The 19,155-nt window shown below is 34.9% G+C and overlaps 1 protein-coding gene across 13 annotated transcripts in view; it reads right to left on the reverse strand.

Annotated features, from left to right (window-relative positions):
• DENND4A (DENN domain containing 4A) overlaps positions 1-19,155 on the reverse strand; it is a 144,612-nt gene that overhangs the window by 61,029 nt on the left and 64,428 nt on the right. For all 13 annotated transcript variants that reach the window (XM_032342915.1, XM_032342920.1, XM_032342914.1 and 10 more), the window contains 8 exons: positions 15,805-16,054; positions 7,132-7,201; positions 6,404-6,573; positions 5,379-5,620; positions 4,541-4,607; positions 2,783-2,841; positions 675-819; positions 218-393 (listed from right to left, as the gene is read on the reverse strand). In XM_032342915.1, coding sequence (XP_032198806.1) covers positions 218-393; positions 675-819; positions 2,783-2,841; positions 4,541-4,607; positions 5,379-5,620; positions 6,404-6,573; positions 7,132-7,201; positions 15,805-16,054 — 1,179 coding nt within the window. The remainder of the gene's footprint in view (positions 1-217; positions 394-674; positions 820-2,782; positions 2,842-4,540; positions 4,608-5,378; positions 5,621-6,403; positions 6,574-7,131; positions 7,202-15,804; positions 16,055-19,155) is intronic.

Genomic DNA, 19,155 nt, shown 5'->3' on the forward strand with positions numbered 1-19,155 from the left:
TCCCTTCCCCAGTTCTCACACTCTCATTCTCTCTCTCTAAAATAAATAAAATCTGGGAAAAAAAAGAATAGTATGAGTTGATTCAAAGATGGTAATAACCATCTTTGGTTACAATATAGTTCAAAAGAATTCTAATTAGCATTCAAAAATACACAATTACATACGTACACTATGAAGTTGTAATTGATTGGGTATAAAATCACTACAATGTACTTACTGAGAAATGGTGTTGGTATCTAGGTCAACACAACTAACATCTGGTGGAGGATCATAGAGATCAAAGTATCTTGAATCAATTCCTACTATGAATGGACATGGTGCACTCAAGACATCTGCTAAAGCCAATGGGCAGAGAGGAACATACGGGCATGGCCAGTGGAAAGGGAAAATCATCTTGGATAAACAAAAGACAGGAGAATATTCAGCTGTTTGACAATGAAGCATAATTTATCAGCATACACAAAAAACTGTCTTTTAAATATTCATACCTAAAGTCTAGCATTTGATAATAAATTAAATAATTATAATATTAATGGTCAGAAAATTAACATTTTTTCACAACATAAAAATTCATTACTCCCTGAATTTTAGTTAAGTCTCAAAGTAGCTTTAAATTAAATGAATAAATTAGGTCTAGAATGAAATTGATTGCCAATAAGAACTTTGATACTCACAGACACTAATGCTTCTGTCACACTAGTAAGCACGGAAGGCCTTAAGGAATGGATGAGAATCTTATGTTCTGTTACTGCAAACACCAGTAGTGTCACAGCATTTTCAGGACCTAAATTTTGAAGTAGTGTTGAAAACTTGCCACCACTGTCAATACAAACAAAAATACACAATTAAAAAAAAATTCAAATACCTCATTATCCAAAATAGTGAAAAAAAGTCATGATTAGTATAGGATTATATTATTTATTCAACTTTAAATGTGACTGCTCCCTTATGTGTGGAAATATGTCACCAGAAACACATTATGAAAACAATGAAGTTTTCTGAGGTTTCAGAATTATTTAATTATTGTGCATTGTATTCAATATAGAAAATGAAAAGTCGTTTTTTTCTTTTCAGAAAAAGATCTGTTATGCAGATAATGTCCAAGTAAAGAATTCAATCTATAAAAGGGATATTTTGGTTGAAAGCATATTTGTTTTATGGAAGTTTGTTTTTTAGTGGCTCATCTTTCATGGAAATTATCAGAAAAATGCATGACTTACAGGTCTACTTCTCTTAAGGTAAATATGCCTATTAAAATTTGGATTTACAAACAGACTATCTTTGGTGATATAATGGTAAGAGTAATGTGATATCGACAGCTACCAAGTCGAGCAATGGTATACACATAAAAAGCAAATAAATAACCTAAACTGAGACATTCTGTGTGATAATAAATACTGAACTGACAAAGTAAGTAATTCAGTAAGCCAATCAGTATGTTGCCCTTATAATGCTAAATAACTGGCTTCACCAAATTAACTTTTTTTAAATAAAGCAGAACTAATAACAAGTCTCTTGGAGAAATGAAAACATGTCCACTAAAACTCGGTGCATGTTCAGAGCAGCATTATTTATTATAGCCAAAAAGCAGAAACAAGCCAAATGTCCATCAACTGATAAATGAATAACTAAAATGTGGTCTATCTATATAATGGTATATTTGTTGGAAACAGAAAGCAATAAAGTAATGATGATACAACATGGATGAATTTTGGACAATTTATTATATGTAAAAGAAGCTAAAACCAAAAGGTCACATATTATATGATTCCATTTATATGAAATATCCGGAATAGGCAAATCTGGTTGAATCTGTAGAGACAGAAAGATTCATGGTTGCCCTGGGCTGGGGAGTGTGTATGTGTATGTGTGTGTGTGTTTGTGCGTGTAGAAATGGGAGAAATGGGAGGGAAGGTAACTGAAAGGGCACAGGGGTTCTCCTTTAGAGTGACACAAATGGTCTAAAATTGATTATAATGACCTCTCTAAATCTCTATACTTACAGAGTGAATATAACCACTGAATCGTACAATTTAACTGGGTGAATTATATGGCATGTGAATCATATCGATAACGCTGTTCTAAAAAAAAATTGTCTTGGGTAATTTAGGATCATTTTATTTAAAGTCTCAGTCAGTCAGTATTTTAGTTTATTTCAGCTCAAACAAAGGTTAAGAAAACACTGGTCACTCTGGACCAAGACCTAGTGATGAAATAACCTGCAATTCTTACAAAATTAATGTCAAAGATGGCAGCTGGTCTCCCTTAGGTACGTGCTACAAAATAACTTAATTATATCGTTAACTATTTCTCTGCTAGAAAATTACATAGCTAATTACATTTCAGGAAGTGATACTTTTGAAAATATATTTCATAATTTCTCTTAACTCTCTGAGTGAGGAAATACCTTGTTTTATTCCATGGTTAGTATTTAGGAGTATCTTTTTTATTTGTGGATTAAATTTAAAATTAATTGCATTTGAATGCTCTTCAGAAGATATTTAAAGCTAAAAATAGCTGTTTTCATACTCAAATTCTATATACATATATACCTATTTATGTAACAGTAAGTACTTGATAAATAATGGATACATAAAATACCAAACTATTATAAAGGTTTTTCTTTTTCCTTTAAGTAAAAGGAATTTAGGTAAGAAACAGTTAAATGAGAAGTATTTCTATCAGTATCTGAAATTTTACCTAGGGAAAAAAAAATATTTGAATGTCACTTTAGCTCACACTAGATTTGAAGAAACACAAGTAAAAAGGAAGTTTTACTTGCCTTAGTGGAAGAGGTGAAGAAACAGGTTGACTGAGAATCAGATTATCATGTGGTGATAACTAGAAGAAAATTTACAATAAAGTGTTTGAAATATAAAGATGAGCTTTAAAACACTACTTTCTGGTAAAGAAAAAAAAAAAAAGTAGGCTAATAATGATGTCCACGAAGTTTCAATATATACATTAACCAGTATATGAATTGTTTATGTCACTTATTAAGATCCTGAAAAGCATTTCCTAACCACTGACCTCTTCTAACTACTAACTTTTCCTATTCTGAATTCTCTTTTCCCCTAATGCAAATTTAATAAAATTTTATTGAAAGACCAAATTATTCATTTAATACCACAAAATCAGGGTTAGCAACCCTACGGCCTCCAGGGCAAATCCACAGGCCACCTGTTTTGTTTGTTTGTTTGTTTGTTTGTTTGTTTGTTTTAGGCCACCTGTTTTTACAAATAAAGTTTTATTAGAACAGTAGCACTGCTCATTTGTTTAGGTATGATCTATAGCTGTTTTTTCACAGTAGGAGCTGAGTAGTTTTGACAGAGATAGCATGGCCTATAAAGACTAAAATATTTACTGTTTGGTCCTCAACAGAAAAAAAGTTACCACCTTCTGTCATAAAACAAATCTTTTATGTGTATTCAAACTGAGTCATATATATATGTGTGTATATATATATACACACACACATTCACATATACATATACATACACACACACACACACACACACACACACACATATATTCTGGCACTAAATACCAAGAAGACATGTGGATATACAGACTGATCATGAAGATTATAAAAATGATATTTTTTCTAGACATTTTATCTGTATCAATAGTACAATTGTTTTATCTACATTTTTAAATTTATGCATATTTAGGCATGTTTCCACAAATCTCTAAATACCTATTTGCCAAATACTTGTAATTTTGAATGATACCCCACCTCCATTAAGGGCTGTGATAAATACAGTAAAGCACATATAGTGATAACACATAATAATATTTTCTTTATAGAAATTGCTTTGTAAATGGTGATTAAATAAGCAGACATCTTACAGATCAAGAGCACAAACAAAAAAAGAAATGTAAACAAAAGAGAAAAGATACAGTCATTTGGGACAAGCTATAGGGAAAATAATTTATGTTCATTTTGAACTTTCCCATCACAAAGCTATGAACCTTCCTTCCTACATAATATATATAAAACACACAACTTTTCCTTATATCTACTCTAATATATTTAACTTCAGGAATAAATGCCAAAGGTTAGGGGAAAGAAATTCCTTTTTGTATGTTCAAAATGTCTACTGCCGGGCGCCTGGGTGGCTCAGTGGGTTAAGCCGCTGCCTTCAGCTCAGGTCATGATCTCAGGGTCCTGGGATCGAGTCCCGCATCGGGCTCTCTGCTCGGCAGGGAGCCTGCTTCCTCCTCTCTCTCTGCCTGCCTCTCTGCCTACTTGTGTTGTCTGTCAAATAAATAAATAAAATCTTTAAAAAAAAAAAAAAAAAAGCAAAATGTCTACTGCCAACTGCTTTAACTCTTCGAACTTTTACCTCAGGGGAAACATTCGATGTCTGCCTGGGAGGCAGTTAATAAAACACTAAGGGCCCAAATTCCAACATGAACTACTATCTGATTCTTTAGATAGTATTTGTTCTTTTCCTCCATTTATAATTGTTATTCTTATGGTACATTTTGACAGAGCCAATAATGATTTAATAGGGCACTTAAATCAAGAAAATCTTACCTGGACTAAAATCCGTGGTCTCTGAGGAGATGGAAAAGGAACTTTATGCATAAAATGAGAAATATGCCTTAAAAACAAACAGACAAGAACCCAATTGATTCCAAAGTGAATACCATATACTATAAAGGTCAACATGTCACAAGTCTGAGTTGAGTCAAATGCTCTGTGTACTTTGAAATTCCTTGCTTAAGAATACAAGAGTTTAAGTAACAGATGGTATAAACAATTATCAAATAGACAATGAAGATCTTTAGATCTCACTTGCAACAAATTTTACTGCATAAAACATTATTCAATAGAATAAAGAATGTGTTTATCTAATTTTCCTTTAAATTCATGATATCTAAAGATAGTAGGGAATATTTTTAAAAGTTCATAATAAACCCAAATTATTTGAAAAATAAGAATTACAAAACTAATAAAAAAATCCTAAGATCCTAATTAAAAAATGCCAATTAGGTTCTCCAAACGTCGCAAGAGCATCAAAAATGAAACATTCATTTCATTTTGTTAAGAGATAAAATCATTTAAAATAACATGATGTGGGACACCTGGATGGCTCAGTCTGAATCTCGGGGTCAGGAGTTTGAGCCCCATGTTGGGTGCAGAGATCACTAAATATATAAGTAAACTTTAAAACAAAATGAAAATAAAGTACCATGACTGTAAAAGTATAACAGAGAAATACTACCTGATTGAAATAACCAAACTTTTTTTTCCAAATAACTCTTGAAAAACCTAGTTTCCACATAAAATGTATTGAATTACCATTACAAACATACCACACATAATGGAAAGATCTACCAAATTTTGACTGAAGAATACTTCTCTAACTTACTTCTCAATTGGAAGAACGTGAGGTCCAGAGATAGAATAACGATACAGAAAAGTCAAAAACTTCCTGAATGCATCAAAAAAAGGCCAGTGAGAAAGAAGACAGATGCATTTATTAGTGTGAATTGTTTTGGAACTATCAGATTTCCCATCTGCTGATGATGCTAAACCCAAAAGAAGTCTCTGTTTTTCTGTAAGATTTTCCTCAGAGTGTGGTTCATAAAACTGAATAGCAGCACCATAGACCTGGAAAACAAGTAATATATTTAATAAATACTCCTTATATCATTTATTCAAATCACATCATTAAATATGTAATGCATGGGCCATTATAAGCTAGACCATTATGAGCCATTTATGCCCAAGAGCCAGGCAAGGTGCCAGGTACCAGGAACACAGAAGTGAGCAAACATCACTGTTGCTTTCTTGAAGTACATTAACACACACACACACACACACACACACACACACACACACACAACTTCACAGTGCTACTCTTTTTAATTGAGTTTGTTTTCTGAAGAGTGAAAGCAACTTATCAATATTCTCTATAAGAAATTAACTGAAAATAATTATTTAGTAGACAGTGGGACAGAATGTCAGATAAGGGAATATATATTCCAGCTTCAGACGATTCATTAAATTTCTCTGGACCTCAGTTTTGCAATCTATAAAATGAGGATGTTAGAATAGATGATTTCCAAAGTCGTTTCCAACTGTAATAGTCTATAATTCCAAATAGTTTTGCATACTTAATGTCTTTTGTATTACTCTCAAAACTTTATCACAGAAAGTGAAGCAGTAAAGGACCATCATCTGATGATGAAGAAATCTTTCACCATATTCACAAAAAAGCATTGGGGTGTATGGGGCAGAATGAAAATTATCTTTTCCTTTACCTCTGTATATAGTTATTTTAATCAAGTGGAAGAAGTATGTACAATAGATTCAATTTAACCAGTTATTGCTACTGTTGCCTATATTATATAGAACTTAAGACTTGATAATACTAGTTAAAACACATAGTACCTTTTCAGCTGAGGCTCCAGTTAACACAAATGTAGAAAACACAGGGAGAGGGTATTTGCTGTTGGGTGGCCAACATTCAATAGTTGCACCCATTGGTAAACAAAATAAGGGGACAGATTCTGGGAGTGAGAAAGATTCATAATCTTCTTGAGGATATCTACAAATTAGACCTATAAAAACAGTAATAAATATTAAGTCATCAGCTCTTGAATTTAGGTGCTCATAATATGAATGATGCTAAAATGCTTTATTATTTAACATATTTAGTAACATTACAACACATATATACTCATCAAATAACTGAATGCTTCAGTAGGATACATCTAGATTTTAATCCTCAAACACTGTAAATATTTATAATAACTAATTAATATTTATCATGCTTCATCCATGAAGGCTAAGTAAGACAAACAAGAAAAGATTATTCTGAAGCAACATACACAAATATGAACACAATCCTAAAACTTCAGTTTGTGGTCCCACTACCTTGAAGCATATGCATATACTAGTTTTTTGGAATATTTAGCATGGTTACCCCAGCTCCTTTAAAATGAGTCTTCCATTAAGTATTCAATAAACATAAAGATAAGATAAAACAGGAGAAAAAAAAAAGACATGGGTTGTGGTCCCAGTCCTGACACTAGCGCATCATAAGATAGGGTTTTTTTTCCTTAAAGTTTACTGGCCTCATAATATATGTTAAGTATTCCATGAAAAATTACACTTACCAGCTTTGTAGGATATAGTGTTAGTCTTTGCCACTGATTTTTTATAACATAAGTACACTGCAGATCCCCACTGAATTAAAAAAAAAAAAAAGGAAATATCATTTAATTTTTAAAAGGCAGTAACTTAATAAAATGAAATCTCTTTGATATCTCCAGTATACATTATCTAAAATGTAGTAAGTTTTCTGTAAGCTAATTCTAGTTGGTTGTTTTGCCAGCATTTTATTGCAGTTTTTCCCACTTTTCTCTCGAGGTGATATTTAATGTTGCTTTGTCCTTGTAATAGTGATAACATGACCCTTTAAAATAACTAAGCCATAACAATTTAGATTTTATTCTAACTCCAAACTTTGGGCAGAAATGATCAAGAAATATCTACTCATGGGTATAACTACCTTTGGATTCTACAACCTCTTTCCAATATTGCCAGATCTTTCTGCAGCTCTTTATACCAAAATTGAAGAGTTGTAGCTTGCTATATCCATTTCCTGTTTCCCATTTTCTCCTGAATCAATTCCCAATCAAGTTTTAGTCACACCATTCCTTAAAAGAACACTTTAACAACTTTAATGACGCTAAGTCTAACAGTTGTTTCCTAGTCTATATCTCATTTAACCTCAGCAGATACGGACACTACTAATGACTCCCTGAAACATGTTCTCGCCTTTTGAGGCATCACATTCTGTGGGCACCTCCCCACCAAAATCTCTGGCCCCTCCTCAGTCTCCTCCTTCCTCTTTTCCTGATCATTGAATGTGATCTCTCCTTTTCTTTCTGTAAATGATCTCATACATTCAGTCCCATTGTTTTCTGTAACAACTTCTCCCAAAGGAGTCTCAAATTTCTAGTCCCAGCGCAGCTGAGATGGGGAAGACGTGGGTAAAGGAAACTGGGGGTGAAGAAAAGGCATTCACTTTTAGACATGATAGGTTTGAAATATCTATTAGACAACCAAAGTGAAGAATCAAATGCAGATAAGGCAAGAGGTCTGAAATGGAGATGTAACTTGGGAGATTCACTACTTGACATCAGATGGTGATAGATACATGCACACAGCATACTCCTCACCCCCCTTAGAGAGCCCTTTCTTCATCATCTAATGCAATAGCAATCATCCCTCTACCCTACCCAGTTCCCCTGATCATCCCATCTTGCTTTTTTTCCCTCCATAGCACTTACTACCATGTGGCATATTGTATATTTTCTTATTATCTGCTTCCCACCACTAGATTATAGGTTCCATGATGGTAAGGGCTTTATTTTGTTCATTGCTCTATCTGTAGTACTGAAAACAGTGCCTATTACGTAGAAATGTTTAAAAAATATTTGTTGAATGAAAGTGAAAGGATGTGTTGGTGCACACATGATGGCGTGCCCCTAAAGCCAATGTGTGGGGACAGATTCACAGCACCGAAGACAATATATAGAGGAAAATAACTTACTTTAAGAAATCTTATTAAAAAGATTTTAGAGAGAGAGACAGAGCGAGCAAATGTGCATGGGGAGGGGCAGAGGGAGAAGAGAGAGGAAATCTAAAGCTACGTGTAGAGCCGGATACAGGGCTTGACCTACAACCCTAAGATCACAACCTGAGCAGAAATCAAGAGTTGGATGCTTAACTGCCTGAGCCACCCAGGCACCCCAAGAAATATTTTTAATTACTAAGCGACTGTTAAAACAAACACCTATATAATCATCCTAGATTAAACAAAATATGTTAATAATTTAATATATTTGCTTCAAATGTTTTAATTTATAAAGAAAAAAATTATAGGTTTAGCTAAAGCCTAGTCTTCCACCCCTTTCTGTCCTCCAGAGTTAACTACTAGCTTGAGGTTAGTGCATTTCATTCATATGCATTCAAAAACTTTCTACCATACATCTGTAAATATATATATTATTCTTTTGTGTACTTTATAATCTAACATAAATGGTGAGATGCTGAATATATGCTTTTAGAGCTTGCTTTTTTTAAAAAAAACTCTTTAGTATGTTTTTAATAATTAGTAAAGTTATAGAGATCTAATTTCTTCATCTGAACTGCTGGGTATTATTTCATTAATAAATAAACCACCACAGTCATTCCTATACTGACAGACACTTGGATTATTTCCTTTTGGGGAGGAGGGGTTATTATAAACAATGAAGCAGTATGTTGACTCCTCATCTAGAAATTTTTCTTGTTAAACATTTTTCAAGGGTCTCCAGCAAACTAGTACGTTAAATTATGCTTAGGACATTAAATTATGCTCATTGCTATGTTGGCATTTTGTTTTTATAAATGTTTTAATACTTTAGCATCAAAGAATGGATATATATAGGCACCTGGGTGGCTTAGCCAGTTGAGGGATTGACTCTTGTTTTTGGCTCAAGTCATGATCTCAGGGTCATGGGATCGAGCCCCATGTCAGGCTCCACACTCGGCACAGGGTTTGCATGAGATTCTCTCTCCCTCTCTCTATGCCCCTCCCCCTGCTTGCACACACACTCTTTCAAATAAATAAATAAATCTTAAAAAAAAAAAAAGAATGGATGTATATAGAAGTCAAGTGGATATTATGAATGTAGGTAAACTAGACTTACAGTTTCTGAAGGTGTGTACAAACATATAAATAAAGGACCTTCTACTGATAGGTCCTAACTCCAGTTCTCAATAGCCAATTTGTAAAGATAACAAAAAGCCCTCAATGATAACCTTTGTGATGATCAGAAGGGAACTACATGACCATTTGGATATGGTAGAAACCAAGAGGAACATTCTAAAATAAAAAACGGACTTAAAAATGACAGTAAAAGATATGGAGTTCCAAAGGAAAAGAACCATACTAAAAGAGGGTTTTCTGAAGTTTTTTTTTTGCATACACAGTTCAGTGAAAAAGAAAGTAGGAGGAATCACTATTCTAGAAATGTTTAACTTCTAAATAAATTACCCATATTGTGATTTACATGACAAAAACATTGTTTCAGATACCTTTTTTTGTGACGCAGGGAATTAGGTACATGATTTAATTACTTAGTTAATAATTCTACTCTTTTTTTAAAAAAAGATTTTATTTATTTATTTGTCAGGTAGAAAGAGAGTAAGAGTGCAAACACAAGCAGGGGAAGCAGCTGAGAGAGGAGAAGCAGGGCTCCTAGTGAGCAAGGAGCCTGATGTGGGACTCGATCCCAGGACCCTGGGATCATGACCTGAGCTGAAGGTAGACACTTAACCGACTAAGACACCTAGGGATCCCTATAATTCTACTTTTTAAAATACAGACATTCATAAAAGGTTGTAAAACAAGAACCATTTGGATAGAGTATAAAAAAATACTCTCAGTGAGTCAAAAATGGAGTAGATGGTCCCAAATTTGCCAAAAATTAGCTTTGTGAATCAAAGCACCTGACTAGCATTTTTGAAACACCTTTTAAGTTCTCTTTTGGCTCTAAAATATACTTCTACTCTAAATCATTCAAAGTTCAAGTCATTTAAGGCTTACAGTCCAAAGTTTAAAAACTAATAATTCTTGAAAACTCTTTCTAGAAGCTTCTACAAGCTTAATGGGAGGGTGGGGGAGATTCTTTTTGAGGCCAAAGCTGTATGACTGATACACAAATCATGCAGGAATTTGAGGAAAGTTTCAACATAGATCTCATGTCCATTAGATTGGTTTTTCTTTGTTTCCCTGGTTTAGAAACCTAGTAGATGACTTTCACTCAAGCTACCCAATCTTCAAAAACAAGAGTCAGCTACATAACTATTGCTGGGTATTATCAACACATCAATAATTTAATCCCAACCATTTCCTGATTCTTTATATATACATTAGATATGAACATAGCTTTCCTATATTGCATGCCTATTTTAAATTTTCTGAAAGAGTAAGAAGTCATTATATATCTGCTCCAAAGAACAAAATTTGCTTTTATTACCTTATAGTTGATGGAAACAAAGATTGTTAATAGATATAAACCACAACCCAATACAACTGAGAAAAAGAAAAGATTTCCTTCAGACATTAAATACACATAATAGGGACTTTTGAAGCAGAGTTAACCTAATGTATAACTACCATTTATATAGCACTTACTGTGTACCAGATGCTATCCTAAATTGTTACACATAATCTGGAGTTCAAATCCAATAGTTTAGATGGAGACTATTTCTGTTCACATGATGTTACATTCCTCTTTCTTCTTTTAGGAGAGAATAAATGCTCTCTGACAATACTGGGACCAATGTTTCAGGATAAGGAAAAACAGAAACTCCTATCTCTGGTTTCAGTTTCAATGCAGTAACTCTACCTTGAACACACTGATTAACTAATAAAACCTGGAAATGGTTTTGATGACACTGTCGATTTACTTTGAATCAAAAACGAACACATCCACAAAATAAATGGAAAATTCACCAATGGGGAAGTGGGAAGTACCTGTGAGCCTGCACAATATTGCTAAAATACCAGATCAAATCTAAAATGATAAGATGCACATCACATCATGGAAGTTCAAAAGCCCTTCTTGCCATCACTCTCAGTAACACATAAGGCCTGTAAAACTCTTGTTTGCTACCATGATCTTTTTTCTCCAGCATACTTTCTCCAACTCTCACCTGTCATCACCAAGGCAAAATACGAGGGAAGGATGGCATGAAAGGATGGGGCATTTTATATGTGAATGGCTATTGACAAAAAATGGTCACCCAATTAGGAGTCACACTGCTGCAGATAATTTGTTTAGGATACAAGTTAGATACTGTCAAATATCCATTTTTTGAATTACCTATTTAAAGACTTTATTTAGGACTTTATTATTTGAGAGACAAAAAGAAAGACAGTGAGACAGAGAGCTCAAGTGGGGTGAGGAGCAGAGAGAGAAGCAGACTCCCCGCTGAGCAGGGAGTTCCTGGGACTTGATCCTGGGACTCTAGGATCATGACCTGTGCAGAAGGCAGATGCTTAACCAGCTGAGCCACTCAGGCATCCCTCTATTTAAAGATTTTACATAAATACTGCTGCTACGTAAAGTTGCAGATTTTTCTTAAAGAAAATCTGGAATTGGAAGATGCTTACAGATAACATGATAACACACATTTAGTACTTTCGTATATGTACTGGGACACAATTCTAAATTCATGTAATCATCACAATACCTTATGAGTTAGATGATATTAACCTCATTTTACAATTGTGAAATTGATGCATAGAGAGACTAAGTTACTTACCCAAGGTCACAGAGCCAGTAAATATCAGAATTAGGATGCATATTCAGACACTCTGGCTCCAGAGTCTGCACTCTGAACCACTTGGCCATACTGACCTTAACCACTACAACACAAATCTACTTTACTATCTTACTGAGGGAGTTCAAAACATTTTTCAGGGTTACAAAATCTGCACTGTATCCAGCCACATGTCAATACATTTCAGTTCTTCCTCTTCTAGCTTTATCTAAACCTTCGGTATTTCTAACGCTGCTCGTTTAACAGAAGAGAAAATAAATAATAATTTTAAAAAATCTGCTTCCCATAAAACTTAATAAATGAGATATGTATAAATCTTTTAAAACTTAGCAAAGTATTCATTTACATGGTTATAACAGGACATATCTGCTCTAGGATCATTAAGAAATAAAGTTTGAAGTAGCATTCAATGATTCATTAGTTGTGTATAACACCCAGTGCTTATGCTGGCTAACTGAACATAATAAAAAAAAAATGAATGAATGAATGAATGAATGAATGAATAAATAAATAAATAAATAAAAATTAAGTTTGAAAAATCTGTGGTTAAAAAATCCAACTGTTGACAGTTATTTTTTTAAAAAACCCAAACTTTTATTATATTTTGTTAGTAGGATATAAATTGGTTTAACCTTTTTTTTTCCTCCCCTCAAAGATTTCATTTGTCTATTGGAGAGAGAGAGAGGGAGCACATGGGGGGGAAGTGAGGGGGTTGTCAGAGGGAGAGAGATAAGCATACTCCCCACTGAGCAGGAAGTTCAATGATGTAGGGCTCAATTCCAGGATCCCAGGATCATGATTTGTGTTGAAGGCAGATGCTTAACTGACTGAACCACGCAGGCACCCTGGGAAAGGGTCTTCCTAATGAAAGTACAAAGTTCCACAGACCTTTCAGAGCAGTGTGTCAACAATTTCCAGAATGTGCAGCATACCCTGGGACCCATCAATTCCACTTATAATTATTTATTCTTCCAAAGACACTTCAATAAATATACAAAGAAAAAGGCACAGATCAAAGTAGCATAATTATTAGTAATGGGAAAAACTGGAAATAATTTGTAATCATCATTCCTCACTTTTATATTCTGAAATATTATACAATTATTACAAGAATTAAATAGAGAGTTATTATCAAGTGAAGGCAAATAGTGGAAAAAAGTTTACATCAGAATATATAAAAATTTCCAGTTTTTGAAAAATAGAGGATAAATTTATTCACATTTTATATATGTCCACACATATGCACACAAAAAGGTCTGAAAGGACATAGGACAAATTGTAATTAGTAATTCTGGAAAGGGATTACAAAAGATATAAGTAGGAACAAGTAATAAGAACAAGAACTTCCATTTCAAAGATCTAAAATTTGCTTCTCCTCTCACTCTGGGGGTGGGAAGGGGGGCACAAAATTCTTTTTCTTTAAAATTTAAAATAGCAAAATGGGACCAAGACAATTACAGACTATACATAGCCTTAAGGCTACTGAAAGGACTTTGGCTTTTACTAAGAGTGAAATGGGAAGCCATTAAAGGTTGTAAGCCCAGGAGTGATATGGTCTAATTTATGTTTTAAAAGGATCGCTCTTGCTGCTTCAAGAATAGGTTGTAGGAAGAAAAATGGATGCCTTGATCAGTTAGACCAGGGATCTGGCAAACTATGGCCTGCATCTGACCCAAGACCTGCTTTGTACACTGAGCTAAGACTGTTTTTTACATTTTTATTTATTTTTAATTTTTTAAAAAAGATTTTATTTATTTATTTGACAGAGAGAGAGATATCACAAGCAGGCAGAGATAGAGGGGGAAGCAGGCTCCCCGCTGAGCAGAGAGCCTGATGCGGGGCTCGATCCCAGGACCCTGAGATCATGACCTGAGCCGAAGGCAGAGGCTTAACCCATTGAGCCACCCAGGTTTTTACATTTTTAAAGGATTGTTTTTAAAAAGAGAGAGAGAGAGAAAGAGAATGTGACAGAGACTATGTATGACCTGCAAAACTTATTAGTTAGCCCTTTATATGAAAATTTGCCTGTTTCCTAAATTAGAAAACTATAGCAACAGTCCTGTTAAAAGACCATTATGGCTTGGACCAGCATTGAAGCAATGGATAGGGTGAGTAGTAGTCAGGTTTCAGATACATTTTGAGATTAGAGTCAACAGAATTCACAGAAGACGTGAATGAAAAGTAGAAGAGAAAGGTTACGGATTACTGCAAGGTTTTTAGCCTGAGCAACTAGAAGAGTGGAACTTCCATTTACTAGATGAGGAGGACCACGGGCTAAATAGGCTGGGATAGGCACACAAGAAGTGAGTTTTAGACATGTTAAATTTGCAATGATTTATTCTATAAGATATTCAAGGAGAGATGAATTACATAGGTCCAAGCTAGACACATAAATTTAGAAGCCAACCACTTGTATTTAACTTGTATTTAAATGATTAAATCATCAAGGGATTGAGTTCAGATGATAAAGATAAATGGTCTGGGCCCTCTGAGCCTGTGGCACTGCACTGTGTAGTGGTTAGGGATTAGCAAAGGCAGAAGGGGAATGGGGCAAGGTAGGAGGAAAAAGTAAGAAAGTACATAGAAAGAGAATACACCTTATCTTCCTGCCATTGTTTAAAGAAGGAAGAAGTGATCAGCTGTGTTAAAACCTATTGAAAAATTACAAATCAAGACCACTGGATTCAACAAGTGCAATCTTGGTGGAATGATAGGGACAAAAGCCTATAGTTAGGCTTTCTATAGTTAGAGAGTCCAAGTGAGGAAGCGGACAGAATATAGTCCCCTCATCTGAGATGTTTTATTGTAAAGGAGAACAATAAAATGAGGCAATGGATGGAAGTGGACATAGAGGTCAAGGAGTTTTGTAAAGATGGGCTATACTGCAACATGCTTTGCATGCTGGAGGAAATAATCCAATAGAGAAAGACTGATGATTCCCAAAAACGTAGGGAAGCCATGTCCTCAAATACACAAGTTTATGGCATCTAGGTGCAGGGATTACCCTTGGCTAGTACTACTATTCCAGTAAGGGAAAAAATATTATTTTAATTAAAAAGCAAGCAAGCAAACTTTTTGTACAACTCCTTTTGAAAGTACAACTAAAATACTTCCCCCCAAATAAAATATCCAACATCTTTAAAAACATATTTTTAGGTATACCTGGGAGGCTCAGTCGGTTAAGCATCTGCCTTTGGCTCAGGTCATGATCTCAGGCTCCTGGGATCAAGCCTGTCTGGCTCCCTGCTCAGTAAGGAGTCTGCTTCTCCCTCTCCCCTTCCCCCTTCCCCCTACGTGCTCGCTCTCTCTCTCTCTCTACCCCCCCCCAAAAAAACCACCCCAACAATGTATTTTTTAATTCACTTATTATAATATACTGCTTTTCAGAGATTTTAAATTATGCTCTTTTCATCAGTGGCTAATTTTATCGGTACGAAAGAGTCACTTACCATACTGTTATTGAGATTCTTGTCGACTTTGCAAAACGTGTGTGGTGGGCTTTCTCCTTTACTGGGTACAATAATACATATGTCTGTGACAGCCAACGTATTCTGAGTCATGTTTTCAGAGGCTCTTCGGAAAGTGATATAAATTTTTTGTGATGAGGTACTGCCACTAATATTTGCGGGGCGTCCGTAGGGAGTAGTCTGAATAATTTCACATCCCTGTTTCAATCTTTCTTTCCAGTCATACAAAACCCTAAAAGAAAAATACATAAATAACTACATAAATGCAAAACATCTTCAAATAGGATAGGTAATATTGTCAGGTATCATAAGCCAACCTTTAAGTGTAGCAGATATTCCAATCTTACTACAAGTTTGAATTGCACAGTCCCATTTAAAAGTACAGGATAGTGGTTTCCCCACCAAAATTAAAATAATGTAAGGAAAACTCAGTTTATCTTTTGTGTTTGTTGGCATAAATCACATAATGGCAACAACTGCAGAGGCAACTGTTTTAGCATTCCATTTAATAGATTTACTTATTTATTTTTGTCTCTAAAACTAAGCATCTTCTTTTGAAAAAGCAACTTTATATTTTAACCAAAGTTAAAATTTTACAAAAGCCTCCTTGCCAAATAGTATAGAACCTGCCTGTATGCTTTTACTTCTTATACTCCCTCAAATTTAAGAGACAGCTTCTAGGTTTTTCAAAAGAGAAAATAACCTCAACCCATCTTTAATCAAAGATGGGTGAAAAACATAGGCTTTTTCTTCTTCTTTTTCTTTACTGTGGGAAAATGGTAGGCTTTCATTAACGGTCAGGCCAGCCACCCATTCCTTACATCTTCCAAAAAGTACTTGGGGATACAAGGAAAACGTCTTACTGGAATAATATTAGTCTATTCCCTCAGAGAATTCACTGATTTGTATTTTACTGCTAACTCCCTGACATGAGCCAAAAAAATAAAAATAAAAAAAATAAAATACAAAGCTCTGCTATAGTAAGTGTGTTTCTGCATTTGCTATAAAAACTGTTATATAACAGAGGGGCACCTGGGTTGCTCAGTGGGTTAAGCCTCTGCCTTCAGCTCAGGTCATGATCTCAGGGTTCTGGGATCGAGCCCCGCATCAGGCTCTCTGCTCAACAGGGAGCCTGCTTCCTCCTCCCCCTCTGCCTGCCTCTCTGCCTACTTGTGATCTCTCTCAATCTCTCTCTCTCTGTCAAATAAATTTTTTTAAAAAAAGTTTTAAAAAACTGTTATAACAGGCAATATCCTCAACATCAGTGAGTATTTCCTTTTATAAAATCTCATTATTCAAATAAAATTAAGTGCCAAAAATTGGTCAAAATATTTCTTTCTAATATTATTTTTAATTTCCCTTTTTGTCGTGGCTGTCAGCAAACAAATTTTTCTTTCAACTTTTATTTTGAAAATTTAGAGCTAAATTTGATGCTTAATCATAGCAACTATGTTTATCCTAATGTTAGCTTAAATGCTGATTCCTCCTTCTCTTTTTGATCTTGCTTTTCTGTTTTTTTTTTTTTTTTAATCTTTAAAAAAAGGCATTGTAGGGCTACCTGGGTGGCTCAGCAGGTTAAGCCTCTGCCTTCAGCTCAGGTCATGATCCCAGGGTCCTGGGATCGAGCCCCGCACGGGGCTCTCTGCTCCGCGGGGAGCCTGCTTCCTCCTCTCTCTCTCTCTCTGCCTGCCTCTCTGCCTATATGTGATCTCTGTCTGTCAAATAAATAAAATCTTAAAAAAAAAAAAGGCATTGTAACAGAGAGAAGTTAGACACATCTCAATTCAAATTTCTACTACCTGTTACTAGCTGTATTCTCTTAGGCAAATATTTAATCTCTCTGAGCCTTATACTACTCAGCTATAACATTTAAAAACCTAGGGATGGGTGGGTCATTCAGTCAGTTAAGTATATGCCTTCCACTCAGGTTATGATCCCAGGGTCCTGGGATCAAGTCCCTCATCAGGCTCCCTACTCAGCAGGGAGTCTGCTTCTCCCTCTCCCTCTGCCACTCCCCCTGCTTGGGCTCTCTTCTGTGCGCTCTCTCTCTCTCTCTCTCTCTCTGTCAAATAAATAAATAAAATCTTAAAATTAAAAAAAAAATTTAACCCATAGGATCTTAAGAGAATTAGATGAGAGTATAAGTAAGTCCTCTAAAATAGTGCCTGGAAAACAGATTCTCAATTGAAAACAAGAAAACAAAAATATAACACAAAACAACATACCATCATTTACTACCTTGAATTTCTTAAAGATATGGAATATAAATATATCTGAAACATAAGATACCTGTTTTCTTTAATCAGGTATTATGCTATTATATATACATTACTTATGTTATTATTTTTTATTTTTATATTGTTAGGAACTTTTCTTGTCTAACTAAACTAAGCTTTTCAAAGGCTCTTAAAAATGTTGCCCTAGCCTCCACAATGACAAACAAGGGGAATATTTATAAGAGTGGTTAAATTATTCATTCTAGTTTAAGCTCTTTGCTAGTGGAGAATCCTTCCTATACTTGGAAAATTCCTCATCTCTAAATTAGGAAACTCCAACACCCTAATAAGAATCTGCAACATTCCCTTCATTTCATCCACACTCTATAATTCTGAGGATGATCAAGTTGTCATAGGAGCAAATTACCTGATCTTCTGAAAAGAAGATCTGTAACAGACTCTTACTATAGAGAACAAACTGAGGGTTACTGGAGGGGAGGTACGCAGGGGATGGGCTAGATGAAGTGATTAAGGATGAATCATTAAATTCTACTCCTGAAACCAATATTACACTATAGTCAACTAACTAGAATTTAAATAAAAATTTGAGGAGTGCCTGGGAGGCTTGGTCTATTAAGCATCAGACTCTTGACTTTGGCTCAGGTCATGATCTCAGGGTCCTGGGTTCAAGCCCCACGTCAGGTTCCCCACTCAGGAGGGAGTGTGCTTGTCTCCTTCTCTCTTTGCTTTCTTTCTCTGTGTCTCTCTCTTTCAAATAAATAAATAAATCTTAAATAAATAAATAAAAACTTGAAACAAATAAAAGATCTAAAAGCTGGCTTACTTTCCCAAGTCATTTACTAAATACATAAGCTTTACAAGAAGCAATATAGTAGGGTCCCTGGGTAGCTCAGTTGGTTAAGCATCTGTCTTTGGCTCAGGTCATGATCCCAGGGTCCTGGGATTGAGTCATACATTGGGCTCCCTGCTCAACTGAGAGTCTGCTTCTCTCTTTGCCTGTCATTCCCCCTGCTTGTCCTCTCTCTTTTTCTCTCTCTCTGACAAATAAATTAAAAATCTTAGAAAAAAAGAGGCAATATAATAGCTGTTCTGAAAC

Source organism: Mustela erminea, chromosome 5 (genome assembly GCF_009829155.1).
Source record: "Mustela erminea isolate mMusErm1 chromosome 5, mMusErm1.Pri, whole genome shotgun sequence".
Classification (NCBI taxonomy): domain Eukaryota; kingdom Metazoa; phylum Chordata; class Mammalia; order Carnivora; family Mustelidae; genus Mustela; species Mustela erminea.